Source organism: Haliaeetus albicilla, chromosome Z (assembly GCF_947461875.1).
Source record: "Haliaeetus albicilla chromosome Z, bHalAlb1.1, whole genome shotgun sequence".
Taxonomy (NCBI): Eukaryota; Metazoa; Chordata; class Aves; order Accipitriformes; family Accipitridae; genus Haliaeetus; species Haliaeetus albicilla.
The window spans coordinates 26615468-26639172 of NC_091516.1; the positions used below are offsets into that span (position 1 = coordinate 26615468).

Genomic DNA, 23705 nt, shown 5'->3' on the forward strand with positions numbered 1-23705 from the left:
GTATGAATGACCAGTCCTAAATAAATTTCACATATATAATTTTATTAATTAGCAGTACAAATATTTCTGAAAATTTGTGAAAACACTATAAAGACCAAAATAAATCAACTAATGCACATTCATAAATGCTTTAAACCTGTAAAGTAGTGTCACATTTATCCATATGCAAATAAGAAAAATACATGCCTATATGATAAATATATACATTTGAAGCAAATATCTCTCTTTGAGTTTGCTCCGAATAAATTTTTGATAATGGCCAAAGACATCCATTTAGCTATTAACATTTCAGGTAGCACTCAATATCATGTTGAGAAATGACACAATTTTTTCAATACATGAATCTAAATGAGCTTAAAAATTTTAGGTGAAACAGTATTTTAGGTAAGTCCCTGTCTACATGTTGTACTAGTTCATCATTTTAGTCCCCTCATTGCTGGGGCTAAAACTGCCTTCTGCAGGACACAATTAGTGAGGGAGTGATTTGATATATCAAGCATAACTGAACTGTGAAGATAGACTGCTTGGCTCCTGCCATAAACTCACGTTTTATTAAAACTTCAGATGGCAGAGTAAGAAATTTATCTGAAAAACCCTCATGCTGCTCTTTTTTATTAGAGAAAAACACCTATCAACTGCTAGCAGCTAGTGGAGTCACCTTTTTCCTTTTTCAGTTCCAGCATAGAGATATAGAGGTTTGGGGATTCAACATTTACTAGAGATTTTCATTGTGGGTCACTATTTTCAGAAAGACAAATCTGTCACTATGTGGCTCAATGTAATCAGTTGAAAAGAAGAAGACCAACATACCCAAGGCTTTAAACATTTGCATCCCTCCATACTTTCCTTCAAACAGAACAGTATTGTTGAGTGGGTTGAAGGCACGGCACATTCTCACCAAAACGACTTCCAAGCAGCCTATCAGACACGAAAAAGAGCAAAAGTACCACACATTACTGCAAAACATCAGAATATAGGAAAATTCAAGAAAATATTTAGGAAGACATCAATCATTAGAAACATCATCAGGGATAGACATTCTTTGACGGCATCTAGATGTTATGTCTCTGAATGAGAGAAAAAATATTTATTTCTGCTTTAAGTATCAGAAAGCGGTAATTTCTGGTCCAGCCTAACCACCTTTTCTTTAGGTTGATCTTTCTCCCATTGCAGCAAATTGGCAGCCTGGTCTTAATCTGAATTTCGACCTGGGCAAATATTTTCAATTTGAAGTATTTTATCCTGAAAATTAGGCATTTATTGAAACTTCTTTTCAATAATGAACCTTTTTTTATACCAAAAAACCAGCTTCATTCAATGTGTATATAAATCCCAGCTTCATTTGGCTGAAGGGGGATAACATCACAAAGTGTTTTTAGAGAGAAAATAAAAGTTAAAGTACTGTCAAGAACACCTGTAAATTGGGTTCTACTTTTTTCCCCCTTGTTTTTCTTTCACGTTGGGAAATAGCCAAAGGAACTCTTCTTTTTTTCTCCTTATCTTTCCCTATATTTCCTAACTGCAAAAATACATGGTTTGGGAAAATGAAAGGAAAAATTTTAAGCATCCCTTAACTAAATCCAGATCTCCTGTAAGAATAACTCTGAATCTGAGCATTCTTTCGCAGACATGCTTTTGTGTGAAAAGTCCTGATTTTCTAACTCCTGCCCAGCATTAACAGCAAAACAGAAAATAAAACCTGACATATTTATACATGCTGAAGCTAAACAGAATTGTCTGACAGTACATCAAATATAACTCTATCTTTTGCTGAAGGTGCAGTTGTGTTGTTAGCTTTGCCAGCCAAATGAAGGAAGTTACTTGGGGTGCACTGGCATCTGCAGAATTTTCGAAATTAGTATGAGCTTTAAAAAAATGGTTCTTATGCTGTGACTCTGTTTTTCCAGGAGATTGCCTGCATGTTCCCAGGGTCTCTGCATCCCTTCTCTTTGCACCGCTGCCCACCACCTCAGTACAGCCCCACACTGAGCCAAAGCCCTCTGTGTACAGAGTGCTGAATCACACTTTCAGCCTTAATGAAGAGCTCTCTCTTGAAATAGGAAGCACTTCTTATGCTTTAATGAGCCGTCTCACACAGCATCCTGCCTTTTACACATGGAGGGAGCGAGAAACTGATATGACAGGGTAAATGCAGTTAATTACCAGTTGCAGTTCACTTGGTCATACCGTTTTGTCCTCCTGAGTTTGGCGGTGTTACTACACAGTCACGATAAATCTTGTCATGGTTCTTCCGGAGGACAGAAATTACCGAGTCCCGGGACAGGGAAGGAAACCCTTTTCCCCCCTTGCCCTTATGCACACACGTGCACACCCAGGCATGCACAGAGAGCACAGCCGGAGCACACTGCTGTAATCCGCTCTCATTTATTCTGAAACCAACTGGCACCAGCAGGGATTTTCCCCCCTGTGCACTGGCTGGAGGGTATTTCTGTAGTCTCATTAAAAAGATTAGAGATGACCACAGAGGCTGGCCCCGGTGAGCCTGCATTCGTTTCACTAATGACAAGTGGGGATTTTACAGGGTGGCAGATGACTCGTTCAACCGGCTCAATTTGCAGGGTCCTTCCACCACATGTCAGGTTGGAGACTGCATTTTCTGCAATGATTGTGTGCATGTGTGTACTTAATAATCACAGCCAACTGTAGAGGGAAGGGGATTCAGAAGGCAGTAACATGATTAATGTGGAAAAATACAGAAGAGTTAATGTAGTTAATGAAACAGACTGAAATCAGGGCTCCTTCAAAATTAAAATGATTTGCAGAATGAGACAGCAGGACACATTTCTAATGTGCTGGTTGCTAAACCTGTCTCAAGCCTCTGGTGTTTACCCACCTGACTTAAGGAGGAGAATTTGGTCATTCTGGCAGAGCTCCATGAAGCCTGTTATACGCTTCGCAAACTCCACCACGTACTGGATAGCGTGGGTGATCTGAATGGCACACTGCTGCCACAGAGCTTCTCTGGTCTTCCAGGAAAACACACACAGAAAAGCAAAGCAGTGAGCAAGCGGGTCCATCAGTGCATTAAGTTCTTCAGGTGGCCTTGCAGAAAGGCACACTCCTCAGACTCCACCCCATCCCCAGGCAGAGTTAGCAGCATCTCTGCTTCTCAAGGCACCCGACACTGTGCATTAGAAGGCTGTTTTCACAAGCCAATTGCCCCAGTGATCTGAACTCTGGCATTGCCTCTTCAAAGGGGGAGAACACATTGTCCAATACTAAAATGTGATTCTAACGTCGGCTTTTATGCAAGATAGAAAAACAGTGACACAAACGATGCAAACATCCCAGAGTACTCTTAAGGAAGAAGTGGCACAGTGTTATTAAGTTATCCAACAGAATATTTTTGCAAGTTTGAAACTTAAAATAATATATAATTAAAGTATCATTTCAGTCTGAACACTGATTGCATCAAAATTTTGTCTCCTTGATAATAATTTTCCTTACAGACACAAGTGTGTAAATGTAAATGGATGCTCTTGGTTTGCATGCCATAGCTCTGCAAGCTGTGGTGTGGTTTTTTTCTTGCTAGTACTGCATAGCTCCTCAGCTTTCAAAGAACAAGCTGGAGTCTCTTCTGTCTCTTGTGTGACCAGCTATGTGCCAATTCAAATCTGAGTGAAGAATCATTGCTAGTGATGCCGGCACAAGAGGCACAAAGATTTCTGTTGACTGGACTACATCTGAAAAGTTGCCAGTGGTGAATAGTCTGAATTTGACCTGAGAATCACAGAGGTAGAACAAAAATGTAGTGTAATGAGATCATTTTTTCACCCAGTTTTGAACAACTTCAATTTAAGGAGTACTTTCAGTTTGTCATTGTCTATTGTCTATAAGTGACAGATACTTATTATTTGCATGAAAAGGGGATGCGTTTTCAAAATTATAGGGAAACAAAGTTAGGTTGTCTTATTTTCTTAAAATCCTTACAACAGAGGATCCCATCCTGATCACATTGAAGACAACCGAATTTCTGCATGAAGTTTAGACGTGTGATAACAAGCAAAGCATGGAAAGCTGGATTCCATAACCATGCCTAAGTTTCGATATTAGCAAACATCCCAACATGCTGGAAAGCTGCTGCTCCTTTTTATGAAGTGTCACCTCTTTGCTTTTAGTAACCATCTCCTCAAAGATATTTAAAAGCCTATTTTGGCCTATGTGAAACTCATCAGTATATCCTTGCCAAGTACATTACAATTTCAAACCATAGGAAGCAGAAGAAAAAGCATATTACAGGATTGTACCTTGCTCTGGTAAACCTTAATTTCTTCATATGTGTGGGTCTGCCATGCTAGCTGGTGTAGTTCCTCCATTGTATATTGACATGTCTCCAAATGAGATTTAATGATATTCTGTGCAATTCGATCTGCAAAGAGGAGAATAAAAAATAGCTTCCATGAAACAGTGAACAGTGATTTGCAATAGCAAAATATTGGAAACATTATAAAGTTGTTGGAAAATGCAGATTTTAAAAATAAATATTTTCTTTCCAATGCTACCTTTCTCTTCTTTTTTCATTTCCGAAGATGACTGTTGCAAAATATTTCAGTATTCAACCCAAAGCCAAATGATGCTTGATAAATAGTGGATTTGCATGTGAGAATAACAACAAATTTTGGGAAAATATTCAGATTCTTTTATTCTGAAAGTGATTTTTTTTTTTCTGTGTTTAAATACATGTCATTTGGAGACCCTGGTTACTTGACCACTTCTGTCTGCTCCAAGCCTGTGCAGCTGCCCAGCTCTGAATGCTCAATCCTGACGGCATTTTCATTACCTTGGGGTGACTCATATCAGAGAAAAAGGAAACAAGCCTCTTCTCTTTTTTCTCAAGTTTTCAGCTGGGTCAATTTCTGATTTAGCTTGATGAACACAAACATTGAGAATGGTGCTAGCAAGGGGTGAAAGCTAGAACTAGTACGCTGGGTTTTAGAAGGTGGGATGGGGGGTAATAGATCTCACATACAGGATTAAGTTACTTTAAATTCATTCTGAAATTGCAGCCTTAGAAACTATTGTGTAACATGGAATGCAGGATGCAAGGGGAAAAGGAAACATTCAGCGCTGTCCTGAGATCCTACTGAAACGAAGAGTAAACTTCTCAGGGGAGTATTTTAAAGTAGATCTTTGCCCTTTAAGCAACCTGAGTGGATTAAAAAGATTTTCACAAGAACTTCTAGCATGAATTCATTAGCACTGGAAATTGAAATGTCTTGATAAAACATGCTATAGAAATATGATGATTTCTTATTTTGCAGCTTTGAGATGTATATGTCTATATGAAGCTCAGTGCTTCAGCCTGAAGACATTGCTTAAGCTGAATACCTTTTAAACAACGGAGCAAAGTTGAAGTCACAGAACTGAACTGAAGCCCTTGTGGCAGAACTGTCATTTCGCAGGAAACATGTTTGTCAAAAAAGGAAAGGACATTGAAAATGCATTAGCCAAACCTGAGCATGGGAATTAGAAAGAACTAGGAATGTCATAATTTACTCATTCACATCCTCAGCCGTTTGCATACAGCAGGTGTATCTGGTGCTTGGAGTCCCAAAAGAAGCCTGTTTCTTTGGCCAAATTTTGACTGAATTTAAAAACACCAGCAAGATGGAAAGCTGAAAAATGAATGTAAACATGCATATGCTCCCTGCAAACACTGCCATAGCAGTGTTATTTAAAGGAAAGATGCCTGCGCTACTTTCACAGTTAATAAGCTGAGACTCAGTGGAAAGGTGCTGAAAAAAAACACAAAAGAGTTCCAGGTTTTTGTAAGAACAATAAAACTTGCTCAATTCAATCTTTACAGGTATCTCTTTAAAGGTCAACACTGTCTTTAGGTTTTCTAATGGAAGAATTGACTCAAGCATAAAGATAACTAAAAGTTATCAGTATATTAGTGAGTACAGGAATCTATCCATTGGTTTTTTATGGAAGGTTGGATGCAAGTCTTAACCCATGATGGTAAGCTGTTGCCTTTCATAGTAAAAACCTTACAGATAAATGGGCATGTTCGAATAAAGGGATGATGAATTCAAATAGATTTTTTTTAAAGGATCAACAAATTTTTATTTGCATTTGTCTAACCAAGAAAAGCAAGGAAACCCCACCTTCCTTAGAAAGATAAATTTCAGATGTTTACCCCCATATTGCTCTATTTAAAGTACAGTTTTAACATCATCTTTCTGGAAACATCCTTAGCCATGATAAACCTGACTGCAGAAATTAAGCTCAAGGTATAGGTTTTATCACTTATGTTCCCGGAAGGATTTAACCAGACAGAACTGAGGTGTGGGCAGAGGAACATTTAAGCCTTTTATTCTAAACGCCAGTGAAAGAAGTATGATTTCAACTTGCATGACAATTCCGCAGCCTGAATGGTGAAGGATTTTGCTCTCTACACCCATTGGCTGGCCTTTTTCTCTCTCGTGCTTCCTAGCCCAGCTCTCCTAGACTCCTCATTTGTTACAACAGCTGGGACTATTCACACTCTTGTCATAAAGAAAATGCTTACCATAAACACCTCAAATACTTTAATATTACTGCATAGAGATTTTGAATCAGGCATTATATAAAACCTGATTGATGTCCTGATGACAACAATCTGATTTCACTGACCTCAAAATATACCTGATTAGCAGTTTTTACATTACTGCAAAGATCCTCAGCTCCACTCCTTTTCCTACCATTTATGTATTTACCTTAGGACCGAAGAGCTGACAAACTCTTCAGAGTTTTGTAGGGATGGCATTCTGTGCTTTACCCCCATACATCTTTCCCTTATGTACTTGGGCTTATGTTGAGCTGACATTAAAACCCATTTAGATGTGTGAAGGCCTAGGGCAATTGCAGCAAGCAGCAGCTCCGAATGCTGACATCCAGAGACGAATCAGGTGCAAGACAGACTTGAAACTCTTGGGCCGCAGGCTAGGCAAGGCTGAGTGTGTGATGGAAAGGGTACACTGGGTCTCAGGGGAGGAGGGGACTGCTCATTCATCATAAGCAGCAGAGGAGGTTGCTTGCTTACACTCAATGGTGGAGTCCCTGGAAGGAGCTTTGTGCAAATATAGCATTAAACTGGCTGTACAGAGCTGACGTGATGCAAAAAGTAAAAGAAGTATAAGCTTGTCTTGGCTTCTTAGATGGTCCAGCAATAGAAGATCCAATCCAGGCAGAGCAAAGAACATCACTTTCAAAGGGTTTCAAAGACCACAGCCTTTTTTCTGGTGTTTTCAGATTTTAGCATCTTTTTGCTAATGACGTTGGAATCAGTACACGTATCGGCAAATCCCATGCAGAAAGAAGTTCCTAAACCACTGGGAATAATGTACTGACATCTAATGTAAACCTGTCCCGTCACATGGCACAGGTACTGTGTTGTACCCAAAACATGATACTTTTCTGTGAGACCTGACAGCTCTGAAGCGCTGCCGGAAGCTGAATTCAACAAATTAATTCTTTTAGTAGAACAAGAAGGAAAGAGACGATGAGGAAAGAAAGCAAATGTTTTCATACAGCAAGAGGAGAGCTATTGCCTTGATGCAGAGGCTGTGACCTCAACTGTATGGAGGTACCCTGCTGGGGTGATGCTCAACAGCTATGTCCCTCCTGTTCTCCAGGCTAGAAGAGCCCACCACAGGTACTCCACACATCAAGTCTTGACTTTTGTTCATTTTGTTTTCAAAAATCTTGAGCCAGAGATTTCAAGGGTCCCCTTACACTGGGAAGTTGCATGGACAAGTTGCATGGACACAACTAGGAATCCTGTTTGGATGGGCTGCAAGGACTATAAAAGGCAACTCCATTTTAGTGACCTCAATGTGAACTGCATTTCTGCTTGAAATGTTGCCAGCCTCCATTTTACATAATTTACAGCAGGTTTGCAAGGTTTGCTTTATGAAAAGGAAAACAAAAGAGATGATGCTGGCCACTCAGGTGTGAGAATCAAAGTCTGCAACATTTTATTTTACAAGCACCAACTGCTGCAACTGTTGAGTGAAAATTAATAATTCCAACTGAAAGAATACTGAGCCTGCATGATAGTACACCACCAGCATTATAATAACTACAGTTCTAAACTGCAAGATTTATAAAGCTTATCTGTTATAGTATGTAAACACAAGTGTAGATTAGGTGCTTCATTCCTCCCCTTTTGTCTATATACTGGGTTTATTATATTAGGGCTATATCTCCTACCATGAATCATGATCACTTGGATACTACATGATACCATGGGGAATCTGAAAGCCACACCATATCTTGGTAGATTGATTCCATCTGGGAAACATGGCCCACAGAAAATAACATGTTCCCAGTGTCTGAATTCTAGAATGCGCTGTGACATGGAACCATTTACATTAGATAGCTTGGCTCTAAATTTGAAGATTTCTTAATATTGGTACTTTGAAATTTTTCATGGAAAGCAGACACTTCTTGTAAAAATGCTATGTTTCATTAAAAAAAAAAATCTAGAAAAAGTATTTGCTTTCAGAGAGATAAACCAGAAGCAACATACTCAATCAAGAAAACAGTAACCAATATGAGGTCTTGAAAATCGGAAATACTCAAACAAGTTACATCCTGGAATGACCACTTACATTTCATTTCTGTCCTGCATATATCTGACTGGTTTTATATAATGGCCCACTATTCTAGCTGTAGAGTCTCGTCCATTCTTAGGGGTGACAATAAAACCTAGATATTTTTGGTTGGCGTGGCCCAAGAGTAGAAACCCGAGAGGTTGGGTTGGCCTCTGTGCCCTGCTATGGTGGGAATGCTGCCCTTCCTGTCACAGCAGCTTGGGTACTGCTGGTGGGGCCCTGAAAGGTGCCAGCTAGATGGAGACATAAATTAATTGGTATTTTGCAATGCAGCAGTGTAAAAAAAAAGTCAAATGCGTAGTAGGACATGTCCAGAAGAAGCTGAAAATTGTACGTCAGGAAGCTCAAGGATTATCTGTCAAAAAGATTTGTTCTCATTCAGAGAAAAAAATTGTGGGTTTCTTGAAAGAAATACTGTGTGTGTGTATGTAATTTTATGGTCTGTGATATGCAACTTGTGAGAAAAGATGACCTCAACACCTATGACTAGATGGAGCAACAAAAATGTAACAGAAAGATGTACACGTACTGAGGGTGAAACAGAGGCTGTACAACATGCAAGGGAGCATAGTAACAGAATAAATAAACATCTACAGAGTGTGCTCTTGGGCTTGTGGCTCGATGGTTAGAAATTAGACTGTTGAGGCCAATACCTGAAAGAGGCCACATGCAAATATTAATGGGAACTGTCCTGAAGCATAATGAGGGATCTCACTGGTGCTAACATAATTTAATGAAGCTATCAGGGAAGAGCAGCATCTGACAGGTGAAATGTGGAATAGGGAACATAGACAAGATATGGATGAGGATGACCGTGAGAGATCAAGGCTGTTTTAGCAAAAGAAATGACTTTGAAATTTGTCTGGGCCTACCTAAAGCTACAAGGAGAACAAAAAGACTTGATTCTGTGAGGATGGCCCAATGAACAGTGAAGTAAGCTATACCACAACTAGTGCAACAGACCCGTCCTGGTTTCCTACAGACATGTCAAATATTGCTTGCCATTCCCTCTCTGATCTCCCATCCCCTGTGTTTGGCTGGGTAAGAGGCACCATGAACATGTACGAGGGGCTGGTCTGCTCAAACTGACTGGCCAGCAGGCACTGCCTTTTGGGGTGAACATGGGCCTGGGTCATGGCTTCTGCCTTTCCCTAAGGTTGTCTGTCTCCTTCACCAGCTGAATAGACTCTTTTCCAAAGCTTGTGGAAACCCAAGTGGCTGAGACTTCTGCTTCCCTTCATTGAAGCTGGACAGTAGCTAAAGCAGTGTTGGATGGTCCTGATGGAAGGACGGGGTCCAGAGAGCAAGACTGCAAAAGCCTCATTCCATCAGCAAAACAGGCCAAAGCCATATGTTGGAAGGGAAGAGCAACAGTGCACAAGCTATACACAGCTCACATAAACCTAGGACTATACCTCACAACTTCCAGAACAGCAGATGACCTTTTCTGTTTCCAGTTTTGGCTACTCTGCTGGGCTCTTTTTTTTTTTCCCTTTCCCTTTTTTTCCCTCTACTGTAATTTCTTATTTTAGATTTCAGTAGACACCTCACAAAAGGCACTCTCCAAAGGTTATGATAGCTCAAACATGTATTGCACCAGTGGGTTAGGAGCTGCTTAAATCATAAGTACATACAGAAAACTGAACATTGCAACCTAGATAGTATAAATCAGCATAGCACAGACTTGCAGGGTTCTGTCATCAGCTGATGAGTCAGTCCTGCCTTTTCCAGACATTTCCTTGTAATATTTGGAGATCTCAAACTACAATACTGAGGAAAAACTCCAACTTGGGGTCAAGTACAATGCTGGTGGGGATGGGCGTAATAACTACATGGACTGCACAAAACATTCACCAGCTGTGAATTTGGCCTGCTAAGTGGAAATTATCCACAGTACTCGGCAGTGTCTGTTTCCTACAGGCTCTTTAGTTCTTTCATTTGTCTCTCTTTTCTCAGGAGAGGCTAGTTTTTCTCAGCATTCCCTTCTTTTGCACTGGGAACTGAAGAACTTTGAAGTGTGTCTCCTAAAACACTGATAATCATCCTCAATTAAAATGAATAATGAATTTTTAATTTGCCACTTACCCTTAGGATCCAGTTGAGTAGCTAAGAGCTCATCTCAGCTTATATCCTAAGTTGAGCTCTCGCAGGGATCCACTTTGAATTAATGCTGCAGTAACACCACAGCTTTGGCTGGCTGCTGTAAGCATGCATATCGGTTTGTGCAACTATCAAAACTCCAGCTAGACCTTCTAAATAAAATCTCCATTCTAGGACCCAAAATAATGCCAAGCTAGTATCAGATCAACACTTTTCTGTACCCTAATTCAAGGGTATTATGACTGCAAAATGAAAAGTTTTGTAAACCGGTTTCATTACACAGATTACCTCAGTAAAATTTTAGACAGTAGTAGAGGCAGTGACACAGGGAATAAAGAAAAAGTATGCCAAACATGAATAATAGGTCCCGTTTTTTTTAAATGAACTGGCTGAAAAGTCTGAACTTTTTTGCAGAAAAGCAGGAACACTTTTTCCTAAAAGTGGTTACATAAAGCTCATCCTATTTTTCGTCTGTCCCTGGCATTCTCAATGTCATAATGCACAAAAGATTTCCCTTTCAAAAACTGCTATAGATAGACCAGCAAGTTTCATAACCCCCATTTGTTTAATAAATTTGTAACACTACACAATATGCAGCCTAGGAAGATGATATGAAACATTAAAACACTCATATGAGACTGGAAGTGCTTGAATTTAGTACAGGAATAACCCTCCCTTGTGTTCAAGTTACTGAATACTTACTGTCAGGAACAGATTGCACATTGAGGCAATGTTATGTGTGTGAATTCTGTATTTCCTCTCTCTCCCTTCAAAATAAATCAGAGTGTGATTTGCGTTTCAAAGAAATGTTAATAAATTACAAGAAACGACAATACAATTGAATGAAGTCCTAATCTGGAGGAACCTAGAGGATGGACCCAGAGTTCTGTTAAATCCTAGAGGATCTTTATAAATGCTTAAAGGTCTCCACTTAATACTTTTCCTGGGTCTCAGCCAATTTAGTAAAAAACGTATATTTTGTACTAATTAGAAATCATTTAGCTGGCAGCAAAACCACTAACCAAGGCAATAGCTGGAGCTTATGGGACATGGACTCTACAGGCACTGTATAATTTCACAAATTTATTGAGATGAGCTGTTTCCTAACTTCTTCCAGTATAGCTTACACAAGGAGAACTTTATATTAAAATTGAGACTGTTCCAAAACAAGCATGTGGTTTCATTTATTACAATTAAGGAAACATTGCTTGGAGTGGACATTGTTCACTATGAAACGTAGAAATATGCATGGAACAATTGGCATATTAAGGGTTTTAAACTAGAGTTGGAAGGGTTTGTCCTGTCATAGTCTGCAAAAGACTGGGAGAGGTTAGACATACGTTTTAGCACTTCTTTCACTGCCATAGGCTTACATTTAGCTTTTTGTAAAAATTTTAAGCAACCTAGGTATAGAAATGCTTTAAAAAGTAACGATAAAACATTCTACGATGGTTCTATTTTCCTGTAGTGTGGCAACTGAGTTGGATCAAAGTGGTGTCAGTGTATAGTGTCAGAAAGTAAAACAATTTGGTTATCATAAGCAATGCCAGAGATTTCACTGATCAAGAGAAAAAAATGTCAATGCAGTCAAAAAGGAACACAAGACAGTGCTCCATGCCTTAATATCTTGCTTTAACTATTCCAATTTACATGTGACACTCATCCCTGCAAGACTACTGCACTATAAAAACTGCTGTGGTCTCATAATCAATTTCAGCATTTGTCTGAGCCCTATGTCCTGTTGCATTGCATTTTTCCACTAAATGCATTTGTGTTCGTCTCCTGTGTGTTTCACACTAACCTTTTCTCATATCTTTTCACCCTTGTATAAAAGTATTGTCACTGTTCTGTGAAATAAAGTATCAAAACTGAATGGACTGAAGGAAGACATCACTACTTATAGAGCTGAGAACAACATCACAAACTGCATAACAAGCAGAATTACAGTATTCTCAAGAATAAGGTAGAAAGTAGTGAAAAGCATGAAGTAAGTGAAGAAATCTGCCAAACAAAAGGCACACAGTGTGAAAAAGTGAACTACGGCCTCGGGAAGTCAAACTTAGGATGTTGCATGTGTACTGGGAAAAAATTAATTGTAAAACCAAATTTCTGTTAGCTTCCTTGTGCCTGAGAATTAAAGAACAATTGAACAACGTTGTCCAGGGTGACAAAGAAATACAGTATGAACACCAGATTAAGCTCTCAGAAAGCACAAGCTAAGTATGCATATTGTTGGTGCTGAGTGCCCAGAAACAACATACGCAAATGCTAAGGACAGGGAGCATTGACAGTGAGATAAAGGGGTTGCTCTGATGACGATGTAAGCAACATATCACTACTAATTCAAACCACACCAATTTTTGCAGATAGTGTGCCACTTCCATATACTATAGTGTTTCCAAAACCATCACTGCCTTGCCCTCTTGATTCTCATCTGCAATGCTGTGTTTGCCTCCTCACAGGTTGTGTGTGAGACGCAACCCTGCAAGGCAACAGTTTTCACATGTCCCAGGCTCTCTATGCTCTGGCACCTGCTCTGGCCTTCTCACTTTGACGGTTTCTTGCAGAAAGCCAGTTACCATTTCTTCTGCTGTTGTCATTGCTGCTCTGAAGCATATGATAAGGAATCAGTCAAATGGCTATTCCTATGACCGGCAGCAACAGCATGCCTCAGTACTTGTTATACCATTAGCTTTACATTGATCTTTTTGTGTGATTTCTAATCTGACAATATTCACAGCACAGTGCTATTCCTGAGAAGATTGTCATGATATATGGTAATATATGGGATGTATGATATGCTATTTTACATATTTTGACTGCTACAAATGGTTGCTTTCTAACTGCTTTTTGGATTCTCAAGAGAATGAACATATTTTGTCAAGTTTGGTTATACAAGAAAATATTCATATCTTTTGAGAAAAGGAGGAATTTTATATACTTGCTTTAATGGATTAGAAATGTACCAACTTTAGAGAACTATATTATCATGCTTTAGAAATGTAAGCTTTAGAAAAGATTGTTTTTAATACCATTTAATGCATGTTTTTAATTAATTTGTAAAACAATTTGAAAAGTAAGTAAAACAGAACAAAAGGTCACAAAATATTCCCCATCCTCAATGCCAGTTAAAAGATGTCACTGATTTCATTAATTTCATTGCTTAATCCAGCTGCTTATATTGTTCAAATAGTTATAACCACTGTTAAGACGGGACCTCATTGTCTTGGGTACTGCAGAAAAACAGTCAGTAGAAAATCTTTGTTTCTTGAAAATATGCATCTGTGAAGAGAACTCTTGATTATATTCCCACTTGCCACATATCCCCACAATAAATTTAAAGAGCAATATTTCAAATGGCATTTTCTGTAGCATTTATAATGCATGGTCTGTAGTGTGATCAGACCCCAGCTAGGAACACTGCCAATGGTCATCGTTCGTGAAATTACTGTGACGTTACTAGTTGGCCTGCATTTGACATATGAATTGGCTTAACTGAAAGAGAAGTCAAATTGCTTTCAGAAATAGCCAAAAAGCTTTATAATTTGCAGGAAAACCCAGTCTGAGGTATACTTTTAGGCTATCTAATCTACTGCTTTTTCAAATAGTTTTTGATTAATTGCTTTACTGTATAAATTTGCACTAGAGTTAGTAAAAAGGCACATTGCGTCGTGCTTATTGAACTGTGATAATTTGTGTTAAGCGTAGTGAAGCAGGACTGCCAGAACCAACACACAACTGATCCAAAGTCCACTGCGGTTACTGTGAGGCAGTGGATACTTGGTGATTTGAAAATCACAGGGTGAAAAAACTGGTGTTTAAATATAGTACATTCTAGAGAATAGTCTTTATTTTCTAAATCTACATGAAGAGTTATAACATGAACTCTGCCCTCCCTAAGTCTTCTTAAATCCGTAAGTGCTAAAATATGCACTTAGTAGAAGATAACAACGTAATCAGTTATTTATGAACGTTTGGATCATTCAGACTACCAGGTTGGGCAAGATACACTCACTAAAGCCTTTATGTAAATCTGCAATTAGGCTGGTTTTGATCTAAATTTACAAATAAAGAGAGATTACTAATTTGAAGGTAGGAAGAGATAGAACTAGAATATTTTACAAACTTTCAAATACATTATATTTTTCCCAACATTTCTACCAAATTCTTTGTTGATTTTATTGATTAAATTTATTTCTAAATATAAGCTTTAAAAAATCAGAATCTACAATCACAAAAAAGCACCATTCCAGCATCAGTTCAGCTAGAATGCTTCAGCATCATAATGCTCTAATTTATTCTTCCACTTTTCTTTCCATTCTTTATGAAGTTGAAGCATTTCCTTACTGAGCAACGCTGTCAAATTAGTTTAAATCTTGCCATTCTCTGTTCTCGAGTGTACGGAAAGGGGAAAAAAATTAATTAGTTAAAAAAAATAGCAGAAGTTCTAAGTTTTGTCACATGAACTGAAATGAGTACAGAACTGAAATATTAATTTATTCTGATTGTCACCTTTAAGTAGGTAATGACGGTAAGATACAGTGCCCTAAGGGTATCTGCGCAGAAATGCACATGCTGCACATTTTTAATCGCTCACTAGATGGCAACATTGCTCTGCTGAAATACAGCTGTAAGGCTGTAGGCCCCTGTCCTGCACAATTTGGCTATCACCTTGGTAGGAGGCATATTAAACTATGGCTTAGAAAAAGAGGTGAAGAAACATTACACAGGACTACAGTCACAAACTCATCATTTCTGCTTCACTGTGTGGTGGGCGGTGGCCTTGTAAAGGGAACATCAACACAGATGTTAATGTCACCTTAGGTATGGGTTTTAGTTAGAGTTCATTGCGAGTGTGATGGTCCCTACAGTGTCCCTTCAAATAACATCTAACTGACCAATACATGTTCAGCAAGCTGTCCGTTAAGACTTGATTTGGCACAAAGAACAAATCCTGGAGATACAGAGAATAATAATAAAAAATGCTTATGTTGGAGAAGTGCTTCTGCAACCTTCAACAGGAAGGCACAGCGTACTTTTTAAGACATGAGCCTGATGCATATATTGCATATGCAACATAGAGTGCTGTGGACATCCTTAAACAGTATAGGCAGGGAGGAATAACCTATATTCTTCCAAAGTTAATGGCAAGATTTCTACTGAAAGGAGAAAGGTGTGGGTCTGGCTTTCAAATATATCCTCAGTAGAGGAGTTGAGAATGTTCCCACATGAAGATCTCCTCTTAGGATGGGATAGTGAATGACCTAAATGCTAAGCTCCTGCTTGTATGATATTGCAGCAATGGAAATAAATTTAATAACTTTACAGTATACGAAGTTGTTCAGTGTAGGTCCTGAGATGAATGTATTAACCCAGCTAAATTGAGGCTTATGTATGTACAGGGTGTCATTTGCAGTTAACCAGCGGGGCTTTTCTTTTACATACCCATCCTGTGCCAGTCTTTAAAACATTTTGAAGGTTTTGCTTTAGTGTCATTTTCCAGTCAATGGGTCAGGGTCAAAAGAGCTGTGCGTTACAGTGGGTTTGGTGAGTAGGGCCTGTGATGCCTCCTCCAGTTCTCACCATGTGGCTGCCCTAGTCAGCGGTTGCCCACCTTAAGATACACACAGCAGAGCAGGGTCAGAGGGGCTGGGGAAAAGGATGATCAAGCCCAAGCCTATCAACCTTACTTACTATTTGACTTTAATTTTAGTAGAAATGTAAGCTCTCCAAGCCATTGGGTACCTTCAAATAGCACTGAAGAAAAGCCATGTAGATATACATAACACTTTTTTTCTGTAATTATAGAGGCTAGGCTATGTGACCTCCTGCATGCTCTAGTGATGCCTTATTGACTACCTAAACACATACAGCTATAGGGCACTCTTCAATCTGAACTGGAGTGAACCCTTAATCAGTCTGTTTTCTCCACAACAGTATTCACTAATAATTTTTTCTCATCTTTAAGAAATCATAGGCTGGTAATCTCAATTGCAGTCAAGGCAGGGAAACCTTTTCATTAACTTTTACAGACCAAGATCTGAGCCACATATTTTGTGAGGAAGATGCAATGCTTAGCTCAGTGACAGATAATATTATGCACATATATTTAAACAAGATGGTCTTTAATTTGACCAAGTCTAAAAATAAGCCTTTAATACCTGCTAATTTAAAATGACACTTGGAAGAAAGCATTGCCATCCCTCTGTGGACCTACCAGGGTCAGGAAACAGAGCTTCCTTCTCTCTTTAGGATTTCCCATGCACCATCTGACTTCTGTGACTCTCTCTGCAAGGATAAAGCTGTTTTGCAAATGACCAAATTCTCGCTTTTGACACGATGAGCAGATTTCACCCCACTGTTTGAGTTCCCACTGCAGCATGAGGAATCTCTGCCTTCCCAGATGTGCAGATGGCATGGTGGTCAGGGAGAAATAGGGCCGTGCCGTGGGGTCCCTGGCAGCATGCACCCTCAGGGTGTCTCCTGTGCTGGCAACACTGCTGGCTGGCTGGACACACCTGGGTCATGCTACCCGTGAACAGCAGGATAGGCAGAGAAAGAGCCTGCCCAACTCATCTGGTTGCTGCATCTGATCTACTTCGTGCTCTGCCCACCTAGCTACAAATCCAGATAAAGTCTCCAATAAGATGCTTTAAGTACAAAAATACCTCCTTTAAAAGAAAAAGGAGCTGGCCTGGAAAAGCAGCTGATAACAAGCTGAGGCTCTGCTCCTGTATGCTTATTTACAGGCTTTGACTGATTTCTTTGTGGTTTGAGTTTCTTTTTCTAACAGGAACTGGAATACTGACTGGGGCACAGTTCTGCCTAATGGGGAACTACCTGGTTTTATTCAGCTTGTCACCATTGTAAGCTCTGGCAGTTACATGATAAATTTGTGTCTGTATCTGAAATTGCTCTTTCTTATACTTAGCCCCGTCTTCCATAAGAAACATTACCTATCCTGTTTCTCATAGCGATCAGAAAATATGCAGTTGTACCCTGGACTACTCAACTCATTTGGAGGAATATACTAGTACCAAATACATGTGAAGGAGTCCTATAAAACTTTAATTGGTCAGCATCTCTTTCTCCTACACCTATTTACTGGTACAGAATTTAGAGATACTAGTAAGCATGCAACACAGGATAAGCTGTATTTTGCTTCCTGTGCCATTCTAATACTATGTTTTGAAACATTTGCTGTGTAAAATTTTAAATTTCAAAACTGTTAAGCTGAATCTATTTCTGCTACAAAGTCTACTGCAGATGAAGGTATGTTCAGGAAAAAGAGCAATATCACATTCAAATTAAAGGAAAGATCTGTTAAAGATCAAAGTAGGCCTGACCATTCCGATTCCTTTTTGGTGGAATTAGAAAATTAACATGTGAAGAAAACAATGTAAATCATGTGTAAATTATGTCATAGAGTGTCTTAGAAAATATTTTTATAACTGAATCAAACTGACAGGGAAAGTAAGACTTGTTATTTGGATTTTTCAGAGAACCTTACTGTTGGATAGCAAGCAAAAAGTAAATACTAAAGTAATTTATGCAATTGCAGCAAGTTGTTTAGTCAGGTGCTGCAGGGACCATTGTTAGAACTTGTTTTACAAGCATTTAACATTTTCATTAATAATTTGAAAGAGAAGGTTCACAACATGCTAATTAAATGAAGAGATAATTCTAAATTGAAAGAAGTCACAAAGCATCAGTGAGGACTGAGACATAATGTAATAGGATTGAAAAGGTTAGAAAAATAAGAAAGAGAAAAGGCGATTCAGGTTTAGAAAAGTGCGGTCAGAGGAATCTTATAAAAACTGCCCTGTACAGGAGAGAAGTGAGTGAGAAACAAGCAAAGCAGTAACACTGAAGGAATAAGTGAACTAGATATTAGCTGGCATGTGATGCGGAAGCTGCAAAGACTACTTTGATTCTGGGCTGTCTGTGAAGAAGTCTGTCCCTTTGAGAGCTTACAGCAACTTTTAGGTGCTCAAGGATGGAAGGAGCCTCACGCATTCATTTATGAGGAAAAAATTAATAGCGTTCCAATCAAGACCAGACAAATGGCAAGTGAGGTTGTGCTTAAAAAAATACATGTATTTGAAGAATATAAAGACCAGAAGAAAACTAAGACTGGAAATTTGAATGTGGTAGAAAGTCTTCAGTGGGGAAAAGAACTAACATCGTCTGGGATACATAAAGCAACAGTTCAGTGTATCACTAGACAAGGTAGTATAAAGAAATTTCTATCAGGCATGAGGATCAATGCAGTATAGCTTTTCCACCTCCTATATATTCTCTATGATTTCATTAACAGTTAAGGCAGTAACTTCTATTTAACATGAGTTGAGCTTTTTCCTAAATCTCACTGGAGTGAGTAAGATACATTGCTGCAGTGAAATTTAAGCACACTCTAATATGAAATCAATGCATCCCAGTACTTAAGAGTTTTCCTGCTTTGACTGCAAGACTGCAGCTTTACAGATGGTCCAACAATCCACTGCAGCATTAAGAGGCATTTTCTGTTTGTTTTCAAACACTGAAAATATAATTTGCCTGTGCACTAATCCCAATACTTTATAGTACATCTCTTCCATTTTTTCAGTTGTGTCAGCTGATCCGTTGTACTACATTATCTCTCACTAACACCCTTACCTCTCTGCTGTACATGCCACAAATGACATACAGCAGTGCTTGAGTAAAATCCTAGCAATTTAGGAGACCCAGTTCCAATTTCAAAAGGAAGAGAGGTAAATCCCAGCACCTGAATTTTGCTGTCAGCTCAGAGACAGGCCCTTTGCTATGTCCCGGTCCCTGTGCTCTGGGGTCTTCCCCACTTTCTGTGCTCACCTCTGTAACTGAGCGCAAACCCTAATTCATGGACTGTCAGAATTGTCATATTTCTGGTACCTCCTCTGGGAGGTCAGTCTCTCCAGGAACATTTCCTTTGGTACAGGGTGCTGCAGTGAAACAGCTCTTATGACTGTTTAAATTGTCTCTCAGCTGGAGTACTGCGAACCACTGTTGCAGGACTGAGGTTTGCACAAGCCACATGTGAGTAATACTCATATGGCCACAAGAGCCAAGAAGGCAGCTGGAGCAGATGTACCTCACTAATCCTCTGTACTGCTATGCTCTGGGTGTAAGACTTCACTGTACAGCAGCCTAGGGCAAATGTGATAACAAAACATGTCCCGCTAAACAGAGTGGCAGAAAAGCATAACTTTCTCCTCCACAATTCACAGTTAAGCACACAATTTGTTACACAGCTTCCTGCACATGAGCATCCATGGGTAGAAAACATGCTACAGATTCTAGCTGTACTTTCATTTTTTTTATCAGACAGTAACTACTACATACACCCTTTCTGCAATATATATCAAGCGCATGCCACATCTCCAGGCCCCTCAGTAGGTCTGAGTACACACATAAATTTGCACATCTCAGTGTACCTCCATGAGGCAGCAAGGCCACGCCAGAACTATAGACAGGTTTTATGATGTGACATTAATTAATTTGTTATGGGTGCTCTTGAATACATCCTTTTTCTTTTTTCCTCCTTCTTCTTTCTTTTTAATTAAATTCCATTAATGAAGTGTTACCCTTTGATTATATTCTGAACCACGACTGACTCAGCATACTTTACTTGTTGAGGTGGGAAGTACCTAATTAGGATGCCAATCTTCTTTCATGTTATTTCTTTATAATAGAAGTAGTACTTCCAGTTGCATTGGAGAGGTATGACTAGAGGCAGTAGATGAACAGAAATCCTCCTTAGAGAAGGAACACTGTTAGCTGTTGCCTTTCAAACCATCTCATCTCACAGAGAGGTCTCTTTGCTACTTTTCAAAGAAGAAATCAAGGGACAGGTTCTCCAAGGCATTCAAGCAGCAGAGCAAGGGTATCCATTCAACTACATTCAGAATTTGTGCACCTCACAAATTCAGTGAACCTGCTCTGCATGTACATCCATGCACCAGCAGTAGCGAGCTGGTGCTTTTTGATAATAAATACCCTAGAATTAGCTGCCATGGGGATTCTGGGTGTTGACAAGAATATGGATGGCTGGCTGAAGAGATCATTTAACCCTGCTAGTAATGAGCTCATTTGAAACAAGCTCCCCACTACTAATTATCACTTGGTTCTGATTGATTTATTACCTACTTTGATGCTCCTATTTCATAAACAGAACATGAACTGCTGAGTTTAGGAAACTGCATAATTTTCAGATTTTCGTAAAAACAGAACTGCCTTGATATTGTGTCAATACTGCCAGACTGTCTTTCTTTCCTTTGCTCCCTGTATGTGTGCACATATACATGTGTGAACATGTGATTATTGTGTACCTGTGTATGGAATGCCTATATAATATTTTAATACAGACAATATTGCAATCTAGCTTATATATACACATTACACTAGAGCAATAAGAATTTTCCTTACCTATTTCAGTCATGGATATCCCCGGAGCTAATTGCCCATTGTTGAAAGAGCTATAGGTAAACAAGTTTGGTACAGAGGTGAGGTCATAGATAGGTTCCTGCTTTATCTGTTTGATTCCAGTCATGTCTAACCCAGACTGGTCTGGGGAAGGCTGGGCAGAATCCACGTTATAGTAACCCTCAGACTTCGGCAGGTCAATGATGTGCCCATTTGAGTAGGTGCTGCCAGTTTCGTTATTCAGGTTGCTCAAGCCATTGCTGATGCTGTTGCTGTAAACCCTGGCGAGGGCTTCTGCCTCACCGCTCTGCTGCTGCCTTTGTTCCTGCAGTCGCTGCTGGTGCTTCTGCACTTCAGCATACAAGCTATCCCTCTGCTTTTTGGACATTCTTCCAAACTTCACAGCTGAAAAGCAAAGCACAATGCAAACCGTTGTTGTCTTTCATTTTTTCTTGATTATCCTCAACCCCACCACTCTTGACATTTACTTTCAGCATTACTTTATCTGTGGAAACTTGTCTTTTTCTGTGGAAATTAGAGAGGATGCAAAGCTTTACACCATATGCATCTCACAAAGGAAAAAGTATTGTGTGCTTGGATTTACAAGGTGACGACAATGACTCCTATTTGACAGGAGGGCCTCAGTCAAGCAGCTCACTTCCCACTGTGAATATTAAAAAGCCCATGCATCCTTTTATATCTCTGTGTTCACTGAACAACAACCCAGAGCTGTATGAAATGTACAGTCTGTAGATTCATATCCCATGTGATTTACCAACTTTCCACAAACCTTTAAACAGTGCACTAACAGGATTAGTACTCTGGATTAAAACAAGCCCTAAAGCCTTATTATCTCATCCTTTCAATGGGGTGTTATCTTCACACTTTTTAAAAAAAAATCTTACCGGTTAGAGTTAGAACCTAGAGGAAAATAACAGATTTGAAGGTAAATAGCACAAATGAATGTCATCTTTTCCACAGAGGGAAGACTCAGGGATTTACACAATCAATTTACATAATCTCCATGCACAAATCCATGCATTCCTTCTGATGAGAAAGGGAGGAAAACACCAGAGTGCAAACCACTCTCCCCAGGAACAGGGTTCATTACACTGAGATTGAAATTTTCAAAAATGATAGGCTTGATTGCTGTGGAACTAGGAGGAGTTCTAAATCCACAGACTGCATATACAGTGGGTCATGGCTGATTATCTTCCCCCATCCCCCCTGCCCCATCTTTCTATAATTTCTGGCTTTCTACTGGGCTAGATCCTGGGATCTCAGAGCAGACATAGTTGTTAATTGTGCTCCAAAACTGATGAAGGATACATTCAGCATAATTTATCAGAGCACAGATAAGATGATGTTGCTCTGGAAATACTAATTTCTACATATTATAAGGTGTATTTTCCAATGCTGAGTATTTCCTGTCCATCTGTAATTGGAATCAATTCAGAATCATCACATTTATTAGCACAGGATGGGCTTGGCTCTCATTTTTGCTACCCTATAGTTCAGCTATAACCCTCGAGAAGAGTCTGAGCCTACACATGTGGATGAATGTGAAAATCTTCAGTCGGGACAAAGAATAGAAAAGGAATAGTGTAATATGAAAAGGCAGTGCCACAACACCAAGGAGATGGCAGCCTCTTCAATTTATTTGCACTTTTTTACGCTAAGATTTTTTTTTTTCTTGTTGCCATCGTCAGATTACTTGCAGCCCTTCACACAGCCTGCAAGCTACCTCACAAGAACACAGTCCATGGTGCACTGCACTCCCTTACAGACAATATACAGTGACTGTATTTTGAAAAATGCAACTGTGTATTTTCTTCAAATTTAGGGCCTCAGTAATAAAAACAAACACCCACTGTTTATTCTCATTATATATTCATTAATTGGATTCTCCAGCTGCTGTCAATTAGCATCCTGCCTCTGCGTGATAAAAATGAATCTGTTACATGGCTGAGAGGTAAAAATCACATTCAATTTCTCTGTTAAAAAAATATATACAGCGTATTTTAGACTTGCAAGAGCTCTTAATATTATTAGGTATAAACACCCTTACATAAACAATGAGAGAAGAAAGCAATACTGTCAGAAGAATTGCTCCCTTTGTCTGTATGCAGTGGTCCCTGAATTATAGGTTGGGAAGACAGTGCTGTCAGTCTCATTAAAATGCCCCTGTGATACCTCAAATCATGGGAAGATATTACTCTTAGGAGGAAAGCATGTGCTGTTAAATTACTGAAATGTTACTACTTTAATCTCCTCCGGGAAGAATCGGGAGCTAAGGCATCAAGTAAGCTGCATCCTTGGACCAAAAAGAGTTCAGGGATTAAAGGCTAGACTGAAAGGCCCCTTCCAGACTGGTGAGACTGGTGAGCAAATTGTTTCAGTGAGACATGAGACATGCTGAGGTAGGAAAAGACCTATTACAGTCCAAACTTAAAACAAGTTTATAAGCTGTGGACCATATAAAGAGATAGGTCTTTCAATAACATCTCCATCAATGACTGTTAATTTCAAATGACACATTTTGTGTAA

General features: G+C 39.2%; 1 protein-coding gene across 2 annotated transcripts in view; it reads right to left on the reverse strand.

Moving 5' to 3' along the window:
- The window catches only part of RORB (RAR related orphan receptor B), a 149676-nt gene that overhangs the window by 16416 nt on the left and 109555 nt on the right, over positions 1-23705 (reverse strand). For both annotated transcript variants that reach the window (XM_069775667.1, XM_069775666.1), the window contains exons 4-7: positions 21162-21563; positions 4269-4390; positions 2855-2987; positions 811-918 (exon numbers count right to left, since the gene is read on the reverse strand). In XM_069775667.1, the coding sequence (XP_069631768.1) occupies positions 811-918; positions 2855-2987; positions 4269-4390; positions 21162-21563 (765 nt within the window). The remainder of the gene's footprint in view (positions 1-810; positions 919-2854; positions 2988-4268; positions 4391-21161; positions 21564-23705) is intronic.